The sequence below is a fragment of the Microtus pennsylvanicus genome, chromosome 6, assembly GCF_037038515.1.
Source record: "Microtus pennsylvanicus isolate mMicPen1 chromosome 6, mMicPen1.hap1, whole genome shotgun sequence".
NCBI lineage: Eukaryota > Metazoa > Chordata > Mammalia > Rodentia > Cricetidae > Microtus > Microtus pennsylvanicus.
The window spans coordinates 84,008,532-84,035,118 of NC_134584.1; the positions used below are offsets into that span (position 1 = coordinate 84,008,532).

A 26,587-nucleotide genomic window follows, 5' to 3' on the forward strand; every position below is an offset into this window, starting at 1 on the left:
AGTGCTTTGGTAGTCTAGATTATTCCTCTATTACCTTGTTAAAAGGTACACATTTTATAATCACAAGTAAGAATATTTATGTAACAATCTTCAAAATATAGCCAGAGAGATAACTTAGTGGGTTACCTCACAAATAAACCATGAGGACCAAGTTAATCCTCAGCCCCTCATAGAAGTGCAGGAAACGTGAGTGTGTGCCCAGTACAAGGAGGACAGGTGTGGAAGCGTGCACACACACCCAACACAGGGAGGAGAGCCCCCACAGGTGTGGAAGCATGCACACATACCCAACACAGGGAGGAGCGCCCCCACAGGTGTGGAAGCGTGCACATGTACCCAGTACAAGGAGGACAGGTGTAGAAGCGTGCACACATACCCAACACAGGGAGGAGCGCCCCCACAGGTGTGGAAGCGTGCACATGTACCCAGTACAAGGAGGACAGGTGTAGAAGCGTGCACACATACCCAACACAGGGAGGAGCGCCCCCACAGGTGTGGAAGTGTGCACATGTACCTAGCACAAGGAGGACAGGTGTAGAAGCGTACACACATACCCAACACAGGGAGGAGAGCCCCCACAGGTGTGGAAGCGTGTGTGCGTACCCAGCATGGGGAAGAGAGACAGCAGGATCCTAGGCCTCACTGCACAGCCAGGCTTGTCTAAGTGGTGAACCCCAGGCCAGGGAGAGACCCTGTCTCAGAGGAGGTGGATAATGTCCTTGAGGATGACATCTAAGGTTGTCCTTTGTCTTCCAGAAACATGCAAACACATATGTGCATGCACACCCCAAGTATTCACAGACATACAGATTCAAAAAAGAGTGTGCTTTGGGGGTGCAGAGATTTCTCAGTTGGCAAAGTGAGGACCTGAGTTCAGATCTCTAACACATGAAAAGTTGGGCACATAAGTACCTGTCTCTAACCTGTGCTGGGGAGTCAGAGACGGGGATCCGGGGGGCTCTCCATGCCGTCTAGCGGGAATTATGGGCTCCAAACACAGTGGAGGGCTCAGTCTCAAATAATGAGGTGGAAGGTGATGGAGGAAGACACCAACAGTCACCTTCTAGATTCCACGTTTGAATGCATAGGCATGCACACAAGTGCACAGACACACACAAGTGCACACACAGACACACATGCACACACAAGTGCACAGACACACACAGACACACAGCTCACACAAGTGCACATACAGGCACACATGCACACACAAGTGCACATACAGGCACACACAGAGACACACATGCACACACAAATGCACACAGACACACAGCACACACAAGTGCACACACAGACACACAAACAGGCACACAGTCATGTGCGTGCACACACAAGTGCACAAAGGCACACATTCATGTACATGCACACACAAGTGCACACACAGGCACACAGTCATGCGCATGCACACACAAGTGTGTGCACACAAGTGCAGACACTCAGGCACACAGTCATGCACGTGCACACACAAGTGCACACACACACACACACACGACTGTAAGACCTGTCTCTTCCGCATCAGTGAAACACACAGTTTACTGTCACCCACTAGACCTTTCCTAAGCTGACTAAACAGACAGCTCTTTCTCTGCTTATGTACAGAAGTCCAAAGACTGCACACTGAACGAGTAAACGGTGGTGGAAATGGTGCAATTCACTTGACTCATTTAACTTTCATAGCTCCTAAGGCTTAGATGAAGCAACCAGGAAATGCCAGCTCCTGTAACTGGGAAGCAGCGCAGACAGGGCCGTGCAGATGGATATGCGCTCTGAGCTGCGCACAACAGGGGAAGAGGAGAGAATTCTAGATTGCAAGGTCAGCTCCTTTTCCACGCAGGCGTCCTTTTAGGGTTGGTATTTAAACACTCGCCAGTGTTTTCCTGTTGTGTAGCGCCTTGGGAAGGCTCTGACTGTGTAACTGAGGATAACCTTGAACTTTCGATCCCCTCCTGCCCCCGGCCCCAATGCTAGGATTACGGACAAGAGCTGTGTACACTGTCGGATGCCCAGTTTATGAGAGCTGGCACTGAATTCAGGGCTCCCTGCATGCTAGACAAACACTCTCTCTGATGAACATCTCCAGCTTCCTAGAGACGAGATTGCGAATGGGAGGCCATCAGCCGGGCAGTAGCAGTCATTATAAACCCCACCCTCTGATGAACATCTTCAGCTTCCTAGAGACGAGATTGCTGATGGGAGGCTATCAGCCGGGCAGTAGCAGTCATTATAAACCCGGCAGCTGTTTGTTTTCTTAATGGCATGATTGCTCTTTGAGTGACAGTATAACCTATATGGTTGGAAAAATTTTTAATTATTGTTTTCTTATTATAAAGTAGTGAGCGAACATTTAAGAACTTTTTGTATTTATTTAATGTTTAGGGTATGTGTGTGTGTGTGTGTCTGTCCGTCTGTCTGCACATGAATGCAGTTCCCCGTGGAGGGCAGAAGAAGGAATCGGATCCCCTAAAGTTAGAGTTACAGGCAGTCCTTAGCTGCCCGGCGTGGATGCTGGGGACAGAACTTGAGTCCTCTGCCATCTCTCCAGCCCCTAAAAAATCTCCAAAATTCAGATTCAAGGAAGCTTTGACATTTTTATTTCACTCCCTAGTATTATTATTTCTATCGCTTTTTGTAATGTCACTGATATGTGCTTTATGCTTTTCAACATAAGTGATATTTTTTTGACAAATTAGGTCATACAAAACAAATATGAGTTTTAGGCTCTTTTTCTTTTTTCCACATAATATAGTAGGTTGATTTCGCCATGCCAACAAACAGTTGTTTGGAGAGCTGATTTTAAATGTCTCAGTATTGCTTTATAGATATACTATGATGGATTTAGACATTGTAGTTATCCTAGAAGTGTGGTTTCCAGTTCAGCACTATTCTGCGTTATGACATTTCATTATACCTGCCATATTTCATATGTAGTGGTGCACACATTTAATCCCAGCACTCGGAAGGCAGAGGCAGGCGGATCTCTGAGTTCTAGGACAGCCAGAGCTAACACAGAAACCCTGTCACAAATCACCGATAATAAGAATCATAATAGTAATAATAATAATATTTCATTGTGGAGGTTGCTTTCTTTAGCAGATAGTCACTGTCACATACTCAGAGATGGACCTTCTATTGAATTAGGAGAAAGTTTCTAACAGTGGCTGTTATAAATGCCACCCCTGTCAGTGTTGGGATCTGGGGAGCTTCCCACATCCAGGAAGAGTTGGTCTCACCCTGTAAAGGGAGGATGACCCTCAGCATCAGCACCAGAAGCTCCCCTCCTCCCTGTTTCAAAGCTGACCTTGGCTGGCCCAGTGGATCAGTTTCAGGTTTTTGGACTACCTGTAAACAAGATTAAAATCAGCACGCCTTCCGGCTGTGCAATGGAAGCCTTTCTAAACCTAAGGAAGGGCAGCTGTGCCCTCCCTTCTGCCAGCTCCTGCCTGGGGTACCTTTTATCTAACTTCAACCATTAGCCCGTTGGTCTGTATTGGAGCAGAACGGATCCCAGATGAAAGGCAGAGGAGGGCCAGTGTGTGGGATGAGATCACCAGCCGGGGTCAGGGCTGCTTCCGGGGTGAACTGTCTGGGCAGAGGCAGCTGTACGTTTTAATGTCCTGATGGTGCCATCTTGAATTGTCTGGGCAGAGGCACATGTAGGTTGTTTTAATGTCCTGATGGTGCCATCTTGAAAATTTTCCTAACAAAAGAGATTCACATTCTCCCCCGATCCCAGTGTGTGTCTCTGTGTGGTTCTCTGTGTGTGTGTGTGTGTTGTGTCTGTATGTGGTTCTCTGTATATCTATCTCTGTGTGTATGTGTGTGTCGGTGTGTCTCTGTGTGTACGTGTGTCTCTGTGTGTGTCTATGTGTGTCTTTTTGTGGTTCTCTGTGTGTGTGAGTGTTGTGTTTTTATGTGGTTCTCTGTGTATCTGTGTGTCTGTGTGTATGTGTCTGCACGTACATGTTTGTGTGTGCCTGTGTGTCTCTGTGTGTGTCTGTGTGTGTGTTTCCAGGAGTTAATGCTCAGCATCTTCCTCCATGGCTCTCCCCTCTAGTTTTTGAGACAGTTTCTCATTGTATTTGGAACTAGTCATTTGACTGGACTGGTCCTCTGGATCGTTCCTCTCTGCTTCCCCCAGCTCTGGCATTCCAGGCACTGGCTGGTTTTTTACACGGGTGCTCAGGTCTGGACGCAGGGCCTCATGCTAGCACCAGATACCTTCCTGGCAGCCATCTCCCTGTTTGCATCACCCACACCTGCTTATTTGCCAGGCCCCGCAAATGACAACAGCAGTCGGGCATGCCCAACTGCTTGACCATGTGACATTGTCACCTGTGAAGTTTGTGAAGAGTATGGGTGCGTTACAGCAAAAGAAAAAGAAAAATCAAATTATACTTAGGCAAGCTTAGGGTTTTATGTTGGGCCACTCCCAAAACTATCCTCAGCTGCATTCAGGATGGGGCTTTGACAGGCCTCACTAGTCCCGAGTGGGGTAAAACATCAGGTTTTGTACTAGGATGTATTTCAGTGATTCTGAAGAAAGCCACTGCCCCAAAGGAAAGGCAAAAAGTCATCCTAGCTGTTCTCCCTTTATGCAAGAGAGTGGAGCGCGTGTGACTTTAAAAAGAGTCCTTCTGGGCTAACTGGGTCTTCAAGGTTCCTGGGAGCCTGGAGCCGCAGGCACTAATTGGCTGTCTCCCAAAGGCTCTGCAGATGGACCTCTCTCTCCCAGACAACAGCCTCCTGCTCTGTTTGTTTAGTTAGGAGCCAGCCAGTGCTTTCTCTTATGAGATAGGAAGCAGAAAAGCTTCAGCTGCCTCCTTTCCCACTGAGTGTTCGCTTGCTGTGTTCTTCTGAAAGCCCGCCTGTCACAGACTCTGAGACGCAGCCACCCCGAGCAGGTCTCCTCCACCTGCCTTGGCTGTGTCTTCTGCCCCTTTAAGCCCGCTTCCCTCTCTGAGAGATGAGGTAAGGGTCTCTGGGGATCACCTGATACACTAGGTCAGGTTCTCACCGTTTGCAAACTGTGCCCTGTGGAAACCAATGCCCAGTGAAAAAAATCCTCCTTTCTCCTCCATTCGTGTATTCTTGCCTTTAGCTGAGAGATTGTGTTATTTCTTATTTTTGCTTGCATTGTGAGAACAACATATTCTCTCAAACTGAAGCTGTTGCAGAACTGAAGGCGATTTCTGTAAATTATCATATGATTCTATTAAGCAGACTCCTGAAGAAATGATTGCCCTAGAACCTTCCTTTCCCCCATGCTACCTGTTTTGTTTGTGATTATTGTTATTTTTGAGATCTATCTCACTCTATGGTCTGGGCTTACCTCAAACTGAGGGTCCTCTTGCAGGATTCTTGCAGGCTGCAGGCGAGCACCGCCACACTTGGCTAGGTTAATATTATTTGAACGACGACGGGGTTTGAACCGTTTCTTACTGTTTTGCTTCCAGTTGTGAATAGAAACTTGAGATTAAGCATCTAGAAATATAGAGCAATTTATCTGTTGAATTTTAACGATAAAGCATGTTTGCTTGTTTTTATGTCATGCTTTTACTGTTGCATTTTGTAAAAGTCTACAGCAGTGTGGAAACTGTCTTGGTTATGTTTCTATTACTGTGATAAAACACCATGACCAAGACAACTTATGGAAGACAGGGGTTACTGGGAACTTCCAGCATCAGAGGGTGAGTCTGTGACATCATAGCAGGCAGGCAGGCCTGGTCCTAGAATGGTGACTCTCACATCTTGAGATACAACCACAAGGCAGACAGAGCTAGCTGGGAATGCTGTGGGCTTTTGAAACCATAAAGCCTGCCCCCAGTGACATACCTCCTCCTCCTCCAACAAGGACTCACCCCCTAATCCTTCCTTAAGAGTTCAACCAATTGGGGACCAAGTATTCAAACCTAAGAACCTGTAGGGCCATTTTCATTTAGACCACCACAGAAACTAAAAACCACACACACACAAACTGCTTCTTAGCCACAGCCAGTTTGGGAAGCATTGGTATAGCTCACAGAGTCAGTAGTGTGTTTATGATGCCACTAAATTCTGGAGTACCTCTCTCTACCAAGAGCAGATTGGTCGCTGTGTATGTGGGTACAACCACCTCTTTTCTTTAAGATAATCATGTTAGAGCCACGGCTACGGTGATGCCATGGATAGCAGCTGTTGATGTGAGAAGAGCTACAGAAGGTTCGTGTTCACGGACTTGTTGCCTTTCTCAGGAGATCCTGGAACAGTGGGGCTATATACGATATCTAAGACAATAAAACTCTTCAGACTGTTGTACACTAAAGGTGGACTCCTAGTCCTGAGGCTGGTTTCACACTTTCCCATAACCTGTTAATTCTTTCCTTAATGGCAGGTAACATCTAGACTTGAGAATAACTAATAATGCCTGTAGGTTAAGACACAGAGAAACACAGTGCCCCCATCTCTTGCCTCATCCACCCCGGTGACAAGCCTTCCTCTGAATCTCTCACTTCCACACAGAGGACAGCCATTGCCTGTGTTGCTGGCCACCTTGGTCTACGGTGCCTTCATGTCACTCATGGTGACTCTGTGAACCCCCGTGCATGCGTAGTTAGGGCCGTCGATGCTCACCGAGCAAGCCCAGCGCTCCTGGAAGCAGAACACATCGTCTTTGCCCAGGAAGCTGGGCTAGCAGTGTCTGTGTGCTGAGGACAAGCGTGCCGACAGGCCAGTTAAAGTCTGAAGGTACCAGCCGCTCACTACCAGACTAAGATAGAAAATTAGACAAGGAGGCTTGTCTTTTCTCTAAGAGTATCAGCTTTTGATCCAATTAATTATAAATAAATCTCAAATTAATGCTGAAATTAGAAACATCGATTTCTTCAGATGCGTTTGAATACCCCCTCCTTGAAATGGACTTTCTTTCTGGCCTTCCTGTGTCCCAGTCTTCTCTGACTGTGCAATCCTTGGCTTTTTGGTGTTTAATTATTTAAGACATATTTGTTAAAGTCCATTCTACTGAGAACTGGTGTGAAGATGAAGTTTGGAAGCCGCTCTTGGCCTCGGCTAATGGCCATCAGAAAGCTTGATAGTCCTTGTCTTTTGGATGCAAACCTGGCAGCCAGTGTCATGTTCTGAACGTGGTTTGGGAGTTTCCAGCTGAGTGCTTGCCCTTAGAGAGTTCACAACCTCATGGGAGAAAACAATACTCAAAGTATTTTTTAAAAAATTGGTAGATAATATGCTACCTGTAGTAGCATAAAGTGAAAGGTAGTTGGCAGATACCAGAAAAGGGATTAATTTTACCAGGAGACTTGGGGATGGGTCATCCTGTGTTTGGACCTGGAAAGAAAGTGGCACCCACAGCTGGGTAAGCCTCACAGAGAGTGAGAGGTACAGAAATACACCCGGAAGGAGAAAACAGATAAAAGAAAGGATGCTTCAGAGCACACGACGCACTGTGTCACGCCTTGAAGACATAGAAACAAACCAGCAACACAGAAGCCTTGCTGAAAGGAGAATAACACTGACCTTGTGAGACATTGTAGTCGGGAGCTGATCTTGGTTCAGCTACTTTCTGTGCTGTCCTGTTGTCTGCTAAGATGTCCTGGACTGATTGTTTACATCTAGGGAGGGACAGTCAGAATAAGGTGTAAGCTAGTGACCTCCAGAAACCCCTCCCCTTCCGCCCCAATCGCCCCCCCTTTGCTAATGATGTAAAGATGTGTTACATTTGTTTGTGCTGCATTTGTTTAATTATGAAAATATGTTTAGAATTTGTTCACCTTGCCTCCCTAAGGCACCTGATTGATCCAATAAAAAGCTGAATGGCCAGTAGCTAGTCAAGAGAGGGATAGGCAGGGCTGGTAGGCAAAGAGAATAAGTCGGTGGCCAAATCTAGACGTGAGAGAGAAGAAGAACAAAGAGAATGAGGGAGAAAGAGAGACTCTCAACACAGGGCCAAAAGCCAGGCAGCCACCAGCCAGCCAGTCATGGAAACAGCGGGAAAGTAAGATATGCAGACAGACAGAAAGAAAGCCAGAAGGCAAAACTGTCGATTAAAGTGAAACAGGTTAAATTATAAAAGCTGGCAAGAAACGAGCCCAAGCTAAGGCTGAGCACTCCTAACTAAGGGGTCTCCGTGTCATGACTTGGGAGCTGTGGCCCAAAAGAAAAAGCCTGGCCCACCTGAGCATTTCAACAAACGTTAGCACAGGAGAAATGGCGGATTACACACTGTGGAAGAATAGGCCTACCAACTGGGCTGCTGGATAACCAGAGAAATGCAAATTGAAACGCACAGCATGAAGACACCATGTTTTAAAAAAAGATTATTTATTTAATATGTACGCAACATTCTGCCTCCATGTATGCCCGCACGCCAGAGGAGGGTGCTAGATATTATTACAGATGGTTGTGAGCCACCATGTGGTTGCTGGGAATTGAACTCAGGACCTCTGGAAGAGCCGTCAGTGCTCTTAACCAGTGAGCCATCTCTCCAGGCCCTGAAGATACCGTTTTTTTACCTGTTGGTTTAACTAAAAATAAATAAGTCTTGTAGAACTAAATGTTGGAGGTGTCATGGGGAAACAGTATCAGGCTCTTGGTAGGCTGCCCAGCACCTGTAAGAGTAGTTCTGTGATGTCTAATAAGGGTTAGGGTTGCAATTACTCTAGCGCCCAGCAAATCCATCCTAAGGAAATGTGCTCACGTGCCTGAGGGTTTATTATCCAAGGGAGTAAATTTAAATGCCCTTTACTACAGATCTGAAAGTAACAGCATGGTTATATAGTGGAATATTGCAGCTTTAAAGGAAATTAACTTTGTATAACTGTTAGCATTGTCTACCTTCCTTGTTGTTGGTGCTTTGGCCTCAAATCACTACGTAACCAAGGATGACCTTGAACTTCCCATCCTTTTGTCTGCACCTCCTGAGACCTGGGATTCAGATGTGTGACACCCTCCTGGTTTCTGCAGTTATGAGGAGGGAATCTGGGGTCTCCTGGATGGCAAGCACACTTAGCGAATGAGCTACAGCCCCAGCTTTAGGGTGACTAATTTTTTTTTATCATGGATATAAATGACAAAGCACATCAGAGTTAATACATGTGCACAAGTACATACACATGTGCCAGACAAAGCTATATAAGTCTAGAGGAAAAGCTAAGACTCAAGGACCACAAAAGCTCCTTGCTGTGTGTGCTCCACCGTCTTCCTTTGAAGACACAAACCTGCAGCAAATGTTGGAAAGAATGCTGAAAGCTCCTGCGATGGTTCGTGTAGTTTCCAAGTTCTTAATCTTTCCTTCTGCTCTTCGTGCTCCATGAAACATAGTTTGTCATGCCTTCAGTCACTCTCTAAGGTGGGGGCTATTTTTCTTTCTGTGCCTAGAAGTAGCTACATAAAGGAAATACATGGCCAGGACATGAGCCAAGGTTGAGCCCACTCCCCTAACCCCTGTCACAACCTCATCTCAGAAGAAAGAGATGAGGAGCTGGGGAAGTGCCAGACCCTCTCCAGCTTTGTATGCGGTCATCTGAGACCATTCACATATAGATTGTTGGATATCATGACCTACTTATGACACACACACTCCCCTGGCTCATCCCTGCCCGCTCCCCTGTGGTAGTATCTTCTGCACACTGTAGACCAGCCACCATGCGCTAGTCCCAGCCATGCTCCAGATGTGGAGGGTGACCAGCCAACTCCAGATGTGGAGGGTGACCGTGCACTGCACTTTCTAGTAACCTCAACCGAGGGAAGGCTTTGGCGCATTGCTTTCCCAGTGTTTTCTGAGTCTCCCTGAAAACAGAACTTCTGCTTGGTAAGATGCTCCCGAGCTGAAGTAAAAGGAAGATCAGACAATAGTTATTTTGAGGGCCATAATTTGGTTTTGTTATCTCAGGCGATCAAAGATTGTTTAACACCAGAAATAGTTGGTTGGGGCAGCTGTTCAAACAGTGCTTTGTGTGGGAGCTGAAGACGGTGCAGTGTCGTGACAGCTCCCCCAGTCTGTAAGAACCCTTCTAAGGAAATCCCTATTCTTGCTTCTTTCCCTCTCTCTCTGTTTCTTTCCCCATCCCTCTCTACCTCTTTCTCTCAACTCCCTGTCTCTTTTGTTCTTTTTTTGTTCAGCTCATCCATCTTTTAATAATCTAAATGATCAAAGGGTGCACACAGGAGTATTGACTTGTGTCAGTCAAGCTTGGACAACACTAGAAAATTTATTTAGACTTGAAAAATATAGCTATCCGCCGGGCGGTGGTGGCGCACGCCTTTAATCCCAGCACTCGGGAGGCAGAGGCAGGCGGATCTCTGCGAGTTTGAGGCCAGCCTGGTCTACAAGAGCTAGTTCCAGGACAGGCTCTAAAGAGAAACCCTGTATATATTTTTCTAACAAACACATGCTCAGGACTTACTGGCTTCCAGACAAAGTGCAGAACCCGTGGGCCCTGCAGAATCCGTTTTTCCCCGGCTGTCAGGGAACTCCCTGTGAGGAGGAAAAGAGGGGTACAAGGCAAGATGTAGAGATGCTTTCCAATAAATGCAGCGCCACGGTGGGACCAGCACTCAGTGTTAGAAAGAGGCATCATTAAATAATTGGGTCTGTCATTCTAGGTGGTGAGAGTCAGGATCAGGTAGCGGTGCTCCAAGTGGGATGGAAACCTGGTCAGGGTTGCAGCTGGAGAGACGGCTTAGCGGTTAACGTCACACACTACGCTTGCACACATCAGGTGGCTCCCAACTTCCTGTGTCTCCAGCTCCAGGAGAGCTGACACTTTCTTCTGGCCTGTAGACACTCGCACTCTCACGCACACACAGACACATAACACAAATAATCTTTTTTTTTTTAAATCTGGTCAGTGTGACCAAGGTGTGAAAAGGCCTGGGATTCTGGTTGCCTCTGAAAGTATGCATTTATTGGCTTGAGTGGCCAGCCGCACAGCTCAGTTTGCAATATTTTATTTGAATATATACTGCTTTGAATTTTCATGCAAAAAAAGACTTAATTTCTAACATAATGGCATATCCCGATATTATCCTGCTTATAAATATTTTGACATAGACCCTGTGATAAGAATTTGTACCCATGTATTTTTATGTTAACTATTTATTAGCTTTTGCCTAGTTCCTAGTAGACGCTGGTGGTGTAGCTGTGGAAGCGGACTCAGATAGAGGAGCTGGCACCTCTAGTCTCGAGCCCTCTCTCTGGGGTTCTACTTTAAGCAGCTTCATTTTCTGTATCTCTGATTGACACCTGGCACCGTTATTAAACTTGTGATATTGGAGATGAGTTTCGGTTGGTGCTGTTGGAGTGATCAAGATACATGGATTAAAAAAAACAAAGATGTGGATCCAGTTGGGCTTTTCCAGAAGCCTTCTTTTTGTGCTACAGAGTACAAAATTCTAGTGGCCCAAGAAGGATGGAGAAACTAAGTCTGGAAGGGGGAGCAGGGAGTAAAGAACTCCAGACCCAGGGCTGCCAGCGTGCACTGCCTTTGGCTTGCCCACGGGAGGATGTCTGTCTGTGATGATGGTCAGTTGGTATAGATCCTCATTAGACACAGTAGGTAATCCTGGCCTCCAGCTCCCTAACCTCAGCCTGAAGTCCACACGCCTGAGAACAGACATGCATGAGTTGCAGGAGGCTGGGCATTATCTCTTGGCTGGACTCAAGAAGGCCATGTTGGCAGCACACAGCTGTTAGAGATACAGCCGGACTCCCATGGATGTCTGCTGACCGTGTCTGTGACTTCTGGCTGGCCCTGGAGGAAAGCCACTTTCCTCAGCCAGCCTTGCTTTCTGCCTCTCCTGTTACTCCACTTTCCCCTCCGGGGTGAGGAAGATAACTAGAGATCTTCAGAGAAACATGCATCACGACGACGCGGAAAAAAATGCATTTGTCAGTGGTGTTGTGTGGAAACCTAACCCAAACCCTGCAGGGCATGTGGGTTTTATTTTTATCTTTAAAGACTTTTATCATATTTTATCTAATTCACAGAAAAATAATTTCCACTTTAGAAAAAGGCTGTGTTTTTGTTTTTGTTGTTGTTGTTCTCTGATAGGGTCAGGTCAGCCGATGGTCAGTGTGGGCTTACAAGGAGTCTAAAGAGACACTTTGTCCTTGGACGGAACAAGGACGGGCACAGGCCTTCCCTGCGGTCTACCTCACTTCGGCTTCTTGGTTAATAATCCTAGTTCAGGAAGACGATTGGCTGCAGTCGTCGCTTTACAACCAAGGAAATCAGAGCTGTGTGAAGCGAAATAGCTTTCCCAGCTCCGCCGTAGTGGCTAGAACCCCTTTGGACCTGGCACCGAGCTTTCTAGCTTGAGCTGACTGGCTCTCTCTAGTCCTCAGGCTGCCAGAGCCAAGCAGAGGTGGTCTGTAGGGAATTGTGTGTGCCAAGGTGCTGCTTTGGGATAGACAGCAACAAAACCCAAGACACCGTGGGAAAGCGTCACGTCAAGAGAGCCTAGTGGTTTTCTACAGAACACATAAGCTCTGCCTCAACAGAACGTCCTGAGAGGCTTACTGTGGACTCCCCTAAGCTTGGACCTTTCCAGGAGGCTGCTCACCATTGAAGCAAGCCAGAGCCAGACCCTCTTCTCCTCTCCCAGCACCAACCACCACCATGTTCCCCAGTGCAATTCCCAGTAAACCTACACTCTTACATAGAAATAGACTGTATATGGACTCTCGGAATGTTCTAGTCAGGTCCCATTGAACGCTGGGAAGGTTCTTGCTTGCTCTAAATAGCCTGTTGCCCCTACCTATGTCCTACTACCCCCTTCATCCTCAGAAACTAGCTAGTGATTTGACATTGCCCCCCTTTCCATAACTGAGAAAATAGTTTGAAAACTCTGCCATGTATACACCCCAAACGAGAGGCAGAGGCAAGAGGGTAGACTCAAGAGCAAGGCCGGTCTTGTTTCCAGTTGGGCTTTGAGACCAGTTGGGGATGCATCTGGAGACCTTGTCGGAGATCGCCTTTCTACACACAATAGAAAGTAAGCAACTTTTTACAAACAAATACAGAATAAACAAGTGTCATGCCTTAAGGTTATTTCACTGTCCTGAGACCTTAATTGCCCCTTCTGAGTCCAAGCCCTACTGTGTATTGGGTCCTGTGTAACTTTGGGCTAATTAAAGACATTTAAAAATAGTGGGACTTGCCTGAGCCAACTTGAGTCACTGTGACAAAATAGCTGAGTAATTTAACTTATAAAACAAAAAGTTTATTTAGCCCTGGTTTAAACCCCATTTCTTTTTTGATATATGTGTAGACGGACGATTCCAAGAGCACACCACAGAGAACTGCTTGCCTCACAGTCAGGGAGCAAAGAGGAGGAACAAGGGCCCCACAGTCCTCTAAGGAACCCAGGGACCTAGGGACCACCCCCCAGGTTCTATCATCTCAAGGTTCCAGGACCCTGCCAGAGCCTTACTCTGAGGACCCAGCTTTTCACACACAGACCTGGGGTGATGTTCATCCAAACCCTACAGCCTCTGCTCTTGACTAATTACCTACTCTCAGAAAATAGACTAGCCGGGCATATTGCTAGCTTCTAGTGGATCTGTGGCGGACACTTACCCTAATGACAGCAGGAATATTTTTAATTTGCTCAGTCGAGTATAACAACTGATTGATGAAACCTCACAAATGTGGATGTGGGTCCCCAGCTGCCCATTCTTGTTATTTCAGAATGATATAGGAAACATTCGGTGTGTAGTGCTTGCTCGGGGTGGATAAAAGGACATTGGATGAAGATGGTTGAAAGGCACATGTGCCGATGAGAGCTCTCACTTTGAAGGAGTCATCCCCATGACAACAGGTGGGCTTAGAATTCTGAGAAGAGAGTGTGTCTGTCCAGCACTGACTGGTCTTGAACCAGGTAGCCAGAACAGTGATTCCTTACAGACACCTCCCAGCTTCTTCTTAAGGGAGCATGTGCTTGGAAGACATGTCTCTTTGTGCCAAGGCTAAGCCCCCTTAATACATGGCCATGCTTCTCCAGACATGGTACATGTGAGCAGTTTCCCGAGGTCCAGGTTGACTCTGTGTTCTTGTGATATTACACTGTGTAATGATATGTCGTTATGATTTGTTTAATAAAAAAAATAAATGGCCAATAGCTAGGAGGGAGGCAGAGGTGGGACTTCTGGACAGAGAGAACTCTGGGAAGAAGAAGAGCAGGGTCACCAGTCACAGGAGAGGGAGCAGGATGGGGAGTAGAGCAAAGGTAACTGAGTCACATAAGAGAATGTAGATTTAAAAATTTGGGGTAATTGAAACTGCAAGAGCTAATCAGAAATAAGCCTAAGTAAGCTAAGGCCGGGCTTTCATAATTAATAAGTCTCCATGTGGTTTTTTTTTGTGTGCTGGCAGCCCTAAAAGACAAGTCTGTCTACACTGTGTCAGATCATTGAGGATATACACATTCAAAGTTAGCTTTGTGCTACCACGAATGAATGGCCTCGCCCTCCACCTTACTGATGGATCATTCCAGAGGTCTGAGCAGGCTCCCACGACCTCTAGCTATAGTGACGATGTCACAGATGGCCAAGAACTACTATATGAGAATCCGCCTCATACCTGCCCACTCTGAAACAGTGACTTTCTGTCTTTCTTTGCAGGTACCCTGGGGATTCTCGCACGCTAAGGCTTTGTCTTGAACGTAGTAGAAAGTTAGTAGTTTGAGCTGAGTTGTACTAAATTTTTCAACTCAAAAGAAAAGTTTGGCAGGTTAAAATACAGGTGGAGCATTCTGACACACCAAATCAGATACTTATGCCTGCTTCCCCAGCTTAGTCAGAGGTATCTCAGGCCCTGCTCACGCTGATGACTTGGGATTCTGGCATGAAAATCCTGACTTGTTTCCCGCTTCTCCATCTCCAGGCCTCCTGGTGGGTACCCTTGATGTAGTGCTGGACTCCAGCGCCCGTGTCGCACCGTACCGAATCCTGTACCAGACTCCAGATTCTCTCGTCTATTGGACCATCGCCTGCGGTAAGTCCCAGAGTTCTGGGATGCAGATGCTTGCAGCTCGGAAGGAGTGTGCTTGCTGAATGCAGCCGCGTGAGTGTAGGGCAGTGAACCTCGGTCGATTCACCACCAAAGTGTTGTTGGCTGACTGTAGTAAAGTTTCTCACTCTGTCCTGTGGGATCATGCAGACTCCATCTCGAGTGGGCCACAGTTTGAGGGTCAGTTTACAAGGGAGCAGAGTGCAGCCCAGCTGGGTTTCACTTCCTCAGCCACAAGTATCATGCATGACGTCTGTGCACACGCTGGCTAGCTAACTGCAAGGGAAGCTGGGAAATGAAGGGGAACATGGGTCTACTAAGAAGGGCTTACCTGGGGATCCATCATGGTTCAGCCCTGGAGCTGCTGCAAGTGAGGTTTTTATCTCCTCCTGCTAGTATCTACAATGTCCTGTGCTTAGAACAGGAGCAAGCAACGCTGCTAGTGTTGACAGTCACAGAGTGGTCAAGACATCTACGGGCACTGTTTACTTGTGGCCAGTTAAAAAAGCCAGGGAGAGTGACAGTTTACTGTTTAGTTTTACGATTTAATTTTGCCCCCTTTTATTTATTTTTTCATTAATAGGCTCTATTTTTAAAACACATTTATGTCGATAGGAAAATGGAGCAGGTAGACCTCAAGACCGTTCACCGCATCCACCTCCCACCCACGGTCCCTCTATTAGCAGCGTCTTCCTACCGCCAGTGAACCGGTATCGACAGACTAGTAAAAGGCCACAGCTTCTTCAGAATTCCCTAAACCGCCCAGCGTTTTCCTTTGTTTTCTGTTCTGAGATCCTACCAATAAATAAATCATATTATCTTGCCATAGCCTCTTAGGTTTGTTTTGGCTATGGAAATTTCCCAGAATACCTAGCTTGGGATGGCTTTGACAGGTTTTTTTTTTCTATTTATATTTTTAAAAGATTTTATTTTTCTCATTTTATATACCAATCCCAGTTCCCTCTACCTCCCCTCCTCCCACTTCCTCTACCTTTCACCCACCCCTCCATCCACTCAGAGAGGGTAAGGCTTCCCATGGGGAGTCAACAAAGTCTGACACATCACCTTGAGGCAGGACCAAGATCCTTGCCCCTGTATCTAGGCTGAACATGGTATCTCTGCTAAGAGAATGGGCTCCAAAAGTCAGTTCAAACACTAGGGATAAATCCTGATCTCACTGCCAGTGGTCCCACAGACTGCCTAAGCCACACAGTGTCACCCACATTCAGAGGGGCTAATTTGGTCCTATGCAGATTCCCCCTCTATCAGTCCAGAGTCAGTGAGCTCCCACTAGCTCAGGTCAAGTGTTTCTGTGGGTAACTCCTAATATCATCGTTCCTCCCTCTCTTTGACTGGACTCTGGGAGCTCGGCCCAGTGCTTAGCTGTGGATCTCTGCATCCGCTTCCATTGGTTGTTGGATGAAAGTTCTATGATGACAACTAAGATAGTCACCAATCTGATTATAGCGGAAGGCCAGTTCAGGCATCCTCTCCACTATTGTTTAGGGTCTTAGCTGGGGTCATCCTTGTGGATTCCTGGGAATTTCCCTAGTGCCAGGTTTCTTGCTAGCCCCATAATGGCTTCCTCAATCAAGATATCTCTTTCCTTGCTCTCTATCTCTGTTCTTCCCCCATTTCATCCATCCTGTTCCCTCAGTGCTTCCCCTCTCTCCTCCCTCACCTTCTATGAACATGCACGTGGAGTGGAACTTAGGTCCACAAAGCTGGCTTGTTTGTTAATTGCCTGCTGAACCAAGGTGTAGGAACGGCGGGCTCTAACTGCTGGTGACATAATTTATACCCCCAAAGGATGCACCTTCATTTTTCTATTAAGCAGTGCCTGTCACCACTGCATGACCTCATTGTAGTGAACCCAGGAAGCCTTCATCTTTTATGTGTATTGATTACCCATAGAGACAGCCCAGAATTTCCTTACAGAAGACTCCAAGGAAGTGACAGCCATTACAAAGTCCCATCCACCCACAAATGACTCTTTCTTAACGATTTTCAATTTGTTCTAAGTTGTGTTTGAAACCCGACTTCCTAACATTCAAAACAGAAGCCCCGACCCCACAAGCATTTTTTTCTTTGATATGCTGACCTTTCTGATTTGTGATTTTAGTGTTAAACTGAAGAGTTCGTAATTGGTAGGAAATATGTCAAAGGCTTTTAAATTTATGGGGTTTTCGCAAGTTTTTGTAAAAGATACTTCGAGAGAAAATTGGGTTCACTTCCTTGGAAAGTCATAAGCTACCAAAGCTTTGTCCTACGCAGTGTTCTAAGTTATCCATGAGAGTGAATTGGATTAGGAGAGCATTGACCACCTGTGTCTGCCTTTCATGTCTTGACATGGACCACTATCTGTAGACCAGCAGAACTCTCATCTGTCAATCCTGGGTATATGATTTGCCTTAGATCTGAGACACTAAAAACTAGGCAAGGGAATTTTCTGGACCTGTGGATAAGTGTGGCTTCCCACTAACGTGGCAATCATATGACCTGTAACAGTGTCAGCTGCATTGTTTGATAGACACCTCGCCCGTCACACAGGCCGGGACAGAGCCTTGGGTGGCTGCTCATTGATTCAGTCCAACATTTCTTTGCCCACCCAGAATCTCATCAGGGTCTTTTCAGCCATTGTCTACAGAGTTGATGGGCCCACCAGTCGTCACCTTGTCAGCCATTAGGAGGGTTAGGAGGGGTAGTATTCGCATTCCTGGTTATAGCTGGCTATGTGGAGCTCAGCACTGGTTCTCACACCCCTGGGCTCTGTTCTGGCACCATGCCGGCCTCGTGATTAGGCATCCTTTTACTCAGTAGCTGTAAGACCCAGAGAGTAACTAAACATTGCTGATCATTCTGCTCCTGCTATTGCTACAGTAGACAAAAAAAAAAAAAAAAAAAAAAAAAAAAAAAAAAAAACGCCAGCTTAATTTTCCTTCCACACAAGATAGGCAATGTGGGAGTTGATAGGCATTTTTAGAATCATTGTTTCAGTCTGGGTAGTTCAAAGACTGTTCTCATATGTGTGCATATGCGTATGTGTATGACTTTTCATGTGTGTGGGTGCACGTGCCAGAGGATGTGTATACGTGTGTAGGCATGAATGTGAGGGCCAGATGACAATGGAAGTTGTTGTTGTGGAATATTACTTCAATTATATAAAGATGTGTTGTTCTTATTTAGGCTGCATTTGTTTAGTTATGTAAAGGTGTGTTGCTGTTTCACTTTGCCTGCCTAAGGCACCTGACTGGTCTAATAAAAAGCTTAATAATTGCTGGGCAGTAGTGGTGCACACCTTTAATCCCAGCACTCAGGAGGCAGAGGCAGGCTGATCTCTATGAGATTGAGGCCAACCTTGTCTACAGAGCGAGTTCCAGGACACCTCCAAAGCTACAGAGAAACCCTGTCTCGAAAAATAAGACAAACAAACAAAAAAGCTTAATGGTGAGGCTGTAGAGGGATAGGTGGGTCTGGCAGTAAAAGAATAAGTGAGAAGAGAGAGAGAGAGAACAAGGGAGAAAGAGAGGAAGACACCCAGGCCCAGGCAGGCAGGCAGCCACCAGACAGACAGACAGACAGACAGACAGACAGACAGACAGACATGGAGTGGGATATAGAGGTAAAAGGCCCCGAGGTAAGATGTAGATGAAGAGAAACAGGATAAAATTAGTTAAAAAGCTGTTGGCAGAGGCTGCTCATTTGTTTTCCGGCTGCCCACACCGGAAATAATCACACAAGCTGTATGATTACAACACTGCTTGGCCTACTAAGTTATGATTCTTATTGGCTAGCTCTTACATCTTAAAATAACCCATTTCTATTCATCTGTGTATCACCATGTGGTTGTGGCCTACCAATAAGGTTCCATTCTGCGTCTGGCGTTTGTCTCTTGCAGCGGCTACATGGCTTCTAACTGTCTTCACCTACTCTCTCGCTCCTCTCTGCTTGGAATTCCTGCCTTGCCCCATTCTGAACTACAATAGGCCCAAAGCAGCTTCTTTATTAACCAATGGCATTCACAGCATACAGTGGGCAATCCCACATCAAAGAGCTAATGGGAGAAGCAGTCACAAGTAAGTCTCCATGTTATGATTTGGGAGCTGGCTGGTGCCCCCCCCCCCCAAAAGCTACTACAGACTACAGCAACTCTTAAAAAAGAAACATTTAAATGAGGCTGGATTACAGTTTCAGAGGTTTAGTCCATTTATCATGGGGGCAAACACGGCAGCATGCAGGCAGACATGGCACTGGAGAAGGAGCTGAGGGTTCTCCTTGATCCGAAGGCAGCTGCAGCAGGGGACTGTGACACCAGCCCTACCTTCAGCATAAGGAAGACCCTAAAGCCTGCTTCCACAGCGACACACTCCCTTTGACAAGGTCACACCTCTTGGTAGTGCCGCTCCCTATGGGTGAAGCGTTCAACATAGGGGTCATTCAAACCACCGCAGGCGTCTTTGCTTTTCTTTTATTTGATTAATTCTGAACATTGTATATTTGAAGACTAAATCACGTCAGACTCATTCAGCCCATTCCACACCTGAAAACAGCACACGGCTGTTTTTAACCCTTAGAAGATTTAGTGGTCTTTGTGGTGAAGTTTGCAGACAAACATTCTCTCTCAGTCTTTTCCCTTCCTCCCCCCGAAAGTGAGAAAATTTCAGGGCAGCGCTGCAGTCTCAGGACCAAAGGCCAACATGGATTATTTGTCAATGGCACACAAGTGCTAACCACCAATCCCCAGGCCTTCCACCTCTGTTCACTGTCTGTCTTGACATTCCTGTCTTCTAACTTCGAGCACACCCCATGGTCTCGCAGGTGCCTTTAGACCCGTTGAGTTTTCAGACCACAGTGGTTCAGTGTTTGCTGTCATCATCACACATGGGATTGAAAATGTGCCCAGGCGCATGTGAGAAACCTACAGATGCCAGTCTGTAAACCCTCGAAATGACAAGCTTCTCATTCTTCAGACAGTAGTAACCTGGAGGACATCAAGCGTGGGCCTGGCTGTTTCCTAGCGGAGCTCTCTGCCCTGCCTTTGGCTTCCTTTGTTTTCCCAGCTTAGTCCAGATGAATCAGCTTTTTTTTATGGCTGTTTCAGTACACAGAACCTTTCCAGAAACTCAACAGCCCAGCCCTTTCTTTTGCTTCTGAATTCAAACACGTTTCCCCCAAACCGCTCCAGGAATAGGCCAGATCCTGTCAGTCATGGTGGCAGAGCTGCCTGTGAGGTTGCTTCAGTGTGGGGCATGAGAGTGTCGTGGGTGTGAAGGTCAGAGGACAGCTTGTGGGAGTGGACTCTCTCCTTTCACCTTGTGGATTCTGGGGATTGAATTCAAGTCATCAGGCTTGCCAAGAGCGCCTTTACCCACTAAGCCACCTCACACACTCACCCACAATATGTTTTGAGACAGTCTTACCATGTAGTCCTGACTAGCCTCAAACTCACAGTGATCCTCCTGCCTGAGCCTCCTAAGTGTTGGGACTATCGGCTCGTGCCACCATGCTGGGCATCTGGCTTTCATCAGGGTGAGGCATTATGGGGGCATGGGTAGATGCTTGTCAAGTTGATGTGTGCACACACTATTCCTACAGTGGGAGTGGGTGTGGCGGAGATACACATACATGGCTCTGTAGGTAAAGACAATACTGAAAGTCATCCAAAGCTGAGCAAAGCTAAGACACATCTGTTCTGCCACGAATCTTAAACCTGATAGGTTTTTCTTAACCCACGACAACCAAGGAATACTGAGGCCAATGGGCTGGATCATGTAAGGGAAACAGGGAATCTAAATGTTAGGCTGAGGAGATAGTCTGGTCAATAAAATTATTGCTGTGCAAGTCTAATGACATGAATAAATTCAATCCTCAGTGTCCATGTGAAAAAATTAGGTGTAGTAGCATGTTCCAGTATCCGTGTGTCAGGAAGACAGTCGCGAGAGCCCCAGCCTAGCCTCACTCTTGAGTCCCATGACACGTAGTGGTTACTGTCAGCTCAACAACTTGGGCTCTAGAATCACCCAGGAGACAGGCCTCTAGGGAGCCTCCTGTGGGACTCCCCTGACTATGCTAAGTGAGGTGAGAGGACCCACTCATTATGAGTGGCACCATTCCCTTGCTGAAATTCTGAACTGTATAAATGGAGAACGGGAACTGAGCCATGACCCTGAGTTCCTCTCCCTGTGTTTCAGAGTGTTGATGGGATGGAACCAGGTGCTTGAAGTTCCAGTGGCCTTGACGTCTCTGCCGTGCTTCACTGAGCCCTTGAACTGTGGGCCACAATAAACCCTGTCTCCTTTAAGTTGTATTCACCAGAGTACTTTTTCACAGTAACAGGAAGAGAAACTAAGAAAATTTGTTCCAGGCCAACAAGAGACCCTGTCTTAAAAATAATGTAGATGGCATCATTTCTCTGATGATGGATGCCCAAGGCTGCCTTTTCACCTGCGCACACACACATACACACACAGATCATAGTGTGATTTCATGTAATGGGCATAGTGTGCTAAGATGCCATTCAAGAAGCAGATCTTTGTTGGCAAGCCACACCCAGCTTCTGGCACACTCCTGATGCAGTAAGACAATGTACATCAAAGGCAAAAGCAGGCTGGGGATCGTGCGGAGTGGATAGGCAGAGGTTCAGCAACCCTGTGCATCTCTCCATGAGCCTCTTTTCGAAGGTTCAGTGAATCTGCTCATGCCAACAAGCACAGATGGAAGGAACTGCAGGACGATGGGCACTGGGTTGGCACTCACTCTGCAAGGTGCCCTTGATAGCAGCAGCATCTCACAGCTCATAGGGTCGGTGACCTCAGCAAAGAAGGGTTTGAGTTTAAGGTGAAAAATTCAGACAGTTTGAAGAAATAACCAGAGTGCAGGAAGGTCCAGAGTTTTGTTTTGATTTTTTTAATTTCCAATTATTTAATTTTTTTAAATCTGAAGCATTAAAAATTTTGTCAAACTCCTCAAGTGGATTAGTTTCCTAATAATAATAATACATTTTGCATTTGAAAGAATTCCCTGTAGCACAAGCAATAGAAACTCAGAGATAAATATTGGAGTTCAACCTGAAAATTAGAAAAGCAAAGCAGCCAGCCACTGGCTCTTATCGCTACCTCAAACTGAGATGGTGATCCCGCCCCCATGAATCCTCAGAGTGAGAATGAGTGTGAGCGCTGTCTCCTTACATCTTGTATTCCTCTCTAGGGCTGAGATTAAAGGTGTGAACCACTGCCAATCCTCTGTGGCTAACTAGTGTGGCCACTGGGACTAAAGATGTGTTCCACCACTGCCTGGCCTATATGGTTGACTAGTGTGGCTGCTTTGCACTGACCTTCAGGCAAGCTTTATTTATGAAAAACAAAAATAATATACCACTATATTTCTCCTTTTTTGTCTAAAGTAAAAAAGGAAGACTGTAACTAATATAAGAAAATTATATTTAATAACTATATATAATATATGCAGGCAATAAATCTATCAACAATGTCTAGTCCATTTGCATTTGACAAATTCAGAGAAAAATATCCCATTATCTATCCTAACTTTGTGAGTCCAAAGTCTTATACCTAATTTACTTTCTATCATAACTTGCTTTCTGCATCTGATAAACAAGAAAAACTATAGCTATAACTAGCTAGTCTTCAACTCCCTCAGAGACAGAAGAAGGAAATAATATTAACTGATTATGATTAATTAATTAATTAAGCAGTAAGTATAAGCAAGAGATTTCCAAAAATTGTGAGAAGTGACAGAAACAGTTGACTTCCTGGACAGTCACCCAAAGTTCTTCTGCAATGTTGGGGCATCAATCTTCAGCCTACAGGCCTAGAATGCCTGACACACTTTTCCATGAAGCAGAGTTTTTGAAGGACTGCCCTACCTTGTCTGGGCAAGGTTTGGTGGTCACTTTCTTTTGTGTCCTGCTTGTCCCATTAGGGCAGCATACTGTCAGCAGTTGAGGCAAGACTAATTTCTTGCCTAGCAGTTTACTTTTGCCACAAGGAAAGCAAACTCCATGTGGAGTTTATTTGATTCCCATTATCTTCTCTGAGGCAGATTGGTGCTGCCAGGAGCAGATATGCCTCATTGTCATAAAAAGAAAAGAAAAGAGAACCAATGATATTAAGACACCTTAAATGCCACCATATTCTGTAGAACTCTGAAGTATTTGAAGATGACCTATGTATTTAAAAATGTATCTCTATTTGACCTTGAAAACATATCTAATGTGACTACAAGTTAGATTTTTAATAGTTGACTATTTACTAACCTGCATTTTCTTATTATCCTAAATAGTTGGTAATAATAACTTTCAAGGACTAGAAATTTGAATTACAAAGTTAAATGAACTATATAGGTACAATACCTTGAACAAGAATAGACGTGTGTGTGTGTGTGTGTGTGTGTGTGTGTGTGTGTTTGTGTGTTTGTGTGTGTGTGGCATTAGGTTCTTTAATTGATCTGAGGAAGAGTTTCCTCTATGATGGCAGGAAATGACTGAACTGAATTTGGCATAGGGGCCTGTGAGAGGCCCCTCACGGAGTTTTCTAATGGCAAAGGATTACCTTGAATATTCCTCGTTGACCTTCATTCATTAGTCAGATATCTGCCTTTGCCACACCTTCTGCATAATCCAGAAGGGAGGGACGTTTTGAATGGATTATTCTTTAAAAAAAAAATTGTTTCTGGGAATGCCCTGTCTACAATCACTTTAGTGACCTTGTTTGCCACAATTATTACATTTGACATTTTTCTTTTTCTTTAGCTTCTGGAAATCTCCTCTACTATCTATGTATCATCGTAGTCATAAGATTCAATATTAATCATGTCTCAAGTCCATTCCTCCAAAGATGCTGACCTTGTTTTTAGTGGCCTGATTATCCTTTTTCATTGAGAAATAACATTTTCAAAAGCTAGAGATTCAATTATTATTTGTCTAGTTTCTGCATTTGGTATCGTTCTATTTATTGCTGAATTCAATCTCTGTAAGAAATGCATAAAGGCTTCCTTTGGGCCCTGTATAACTTTAGAAATGACTCAATTTTCTTTCCTTTTCTCCAGTTTTGTCCCAAGCATTCAAAGCTGCTGTGCAGCATAAATCCAGGATATGGTTTTCATCTACAGTTTGTCTTTTTATAGTAGCATATTCTCCTCCAAGAATTTGATCTTGGGAGATTTCCCTACCTCTAGCTTTACTCTATTGTTCAATAATCTTTGATTCTTCTCTGAACCACATACTCTATTGTAATTTTGGATCTGGCTCTAAAACACCTTTAACCAATTCTAACCATTCTTTAGGGATAATTCTATTACAAACTGACCATGAGTTTAATATTTGTTTCACAAAAGGTGAATGCATGCCATATGAGACTATTACTTCCTTGAATCTCCTTAATCTAACATTGTCATAGGAGTACAGTTTGCTGTAACAGAGCCTCTGCCATTTGGCGATTCCTGTAAGCTTACTGAATATATTAATATTGGTTTTCTGAAAAGCTTAGGCTTTTCCTCCCTATTCTTATAATGCAATGCTGAAATTGGCTCTCCATTAAATTCTTCTGTCTCAATTTGAATATTTCTGTGATCTGTTTTATTAGGTTTTTCTAAGGCCTGCATTTTAGCACTCAGATAAACCCAACTTTTTTAGTGATAAGACAAAAATGATAAAGCTGATAATGTTTACAATTGAATTGCATAAATGCCTTCTCATTTAATTGTTCCATTTTCAAACTATATATCATTTTATCATACAGAGACCCAAATCCCTCCATTGTAAAGGTTTTTCCCATTTTTTAATGTGACAATAACTCTTTACATTAACTAATTCCTCCCTTTAAGAATTCCTAATTTGTAGTTAAGAGGTCTCTGTCCTGCCCAGTTCCTGCAGTCCTTAGGTCCCAAAGAAAAATCACACAGAGGTCTCCATAAGTTATAAACTGATTGCCCCATTATCTCAGGCTTCATATTACTCTTATAACTTATATTAACCCATTATTCTTATCTATGCTAGCCACATGCCTCAGTACCTTTTTCAGCAGGGCAGGTCACATCCTGCTTCTTCAGTGTCTGGACGGACAGGACTGTGGAGGAAGCTTCCTTCTTCCCAGAATACTCCTATTCTCATTGTCCCACCTCTACTTCCTGTCTGATTGTCCTACTGGCCAATCAGCATTTATTTAAAAGATAATTGACTGAATACAATTGTCTTGCACCATTTTTCCCTCTCTTTTTTTTTTTTAAAGAAACAAGAACATCTATAGTCTATTTTTGAGAATGTGGGCATGTTTTCTAGGCTACTTCCTACTGGTTGAGGGTGCTGATAATCTTATGGTGACCTAAAGAAAATTTAGAATTATGATAAAGTCCTGACTGGCGTATTCTCTAAATCTTGATTATCTCAGGCAGCAGTCTTGAACCTGTTCTAGATATAGAACTCTGACATCCAGGCCATCTGTTCCTACCAGAGATTTCTCAGGTGGTCTTCCTTGATCAAACCAGATTTTTCTTAACTCAGAATGAATCCACAGCCTCTCATTTCCTGTGGAAGCAAAAGCAAAATCTCTTCTCCAAAGCAACATATTTTTTGACTTCAATTTTGAAGTCAAGGTATTTTCAAAATAACTATCTTGGATTAATTCAGCAGCATTTATAAGCAAATATTTTTTTTAGCAGCTGTTGCTTCTTCTTAAGCATTCAAAGAGAACATAATAACATACGGTATCAAGATTCTCTGTTTCATCTTTACATGGCTTTATTTTAACCTCTATTTCTTTTATTTTTACTTTTAACTTTTGGCTTTTTGAGACAGGTTCTCTGTGTATCTTTGTCCTGGAACTCCCCCAGTAGGCCAGGCTGTCCTTGAACTCACAGAGATCCACTCGCCTCTGCCTCTCAAGTGCCGGTCTTAAAGGTGTGTGCTACCACACCTTGAATTCACAGAGATTTCTCTGCCTCTGCCCCCAAGTGTTGGAATTAAAGGTGTGTACCACCACACTAATTGTCTTACCAAATCTACTGATGATATTGATAAAGATGTGGGGCTTATTGCTGCTGCATAGAACAGTAAAGATCTGACTGGATTTCAAGGCAGCTACCTATTTTGGCAACAGCTAGAGAAGAGGGCTCAGGGATAACCTGGGGGGGGGAGAGGGGGAAGGTGCCTATCTAAAAAACGTGCAGGGGTTGGGAAAAAGCACATGTGGTGAGGGGCTACCTGAAGACAGAACAGAACCATCCAGTCTAGGGCTCTTGAGTCCTGTGGTGTTTGGAGCTCAGCTTCTTCTGGAGTTTGGGTGGCAGCTGGAGACTGTTTCAGAGAGGCCACAACAGGAAAATCCCAAACTCACTCAGAGGCTTGGGAAAAAAAGAAAAGAAAGCCTAGCCAGGTGGAGCTGGAGCCCCAAGTGTAGCTCCAGCCTGTCAGCCTGTGCCAGTGGCTTTTTCCTGAATTCATACCCCAAATGTTGGGCACCAAATGTAACACGTGTGATAAAAACCCGGAGACGGATATTGGGGTTCAAACTGAAGATCAAACCAAAATGGCGATCCTGCTTCCATGAATCCTCAGAATGAGACAGAGTGTG

General features: G+C 45.1%; 1 protein-coding gene across 1 annotated transcript in view; it reads left to right on the plus strand.

Annotated features, from left to right (window-relative positions):
- Positions 1-26,587, plus strand: part of Tbc1d9 (TBC1 domain family member 9) — a 111,420-nt gene that overhangs the window by 34,715 nt on the left and 50,118 nt on the right. The window contains exon 2 of the mRNA XM_075976587.1: positions 14,877-14,987. Within this exon, the coding sequence (XP_075832702.1) occupies positions 14,877-14,987 (111 nt within the window). The remainder of the gene's footprint in view (positions 1-14,876; positions 14,988-26,587) is intronic.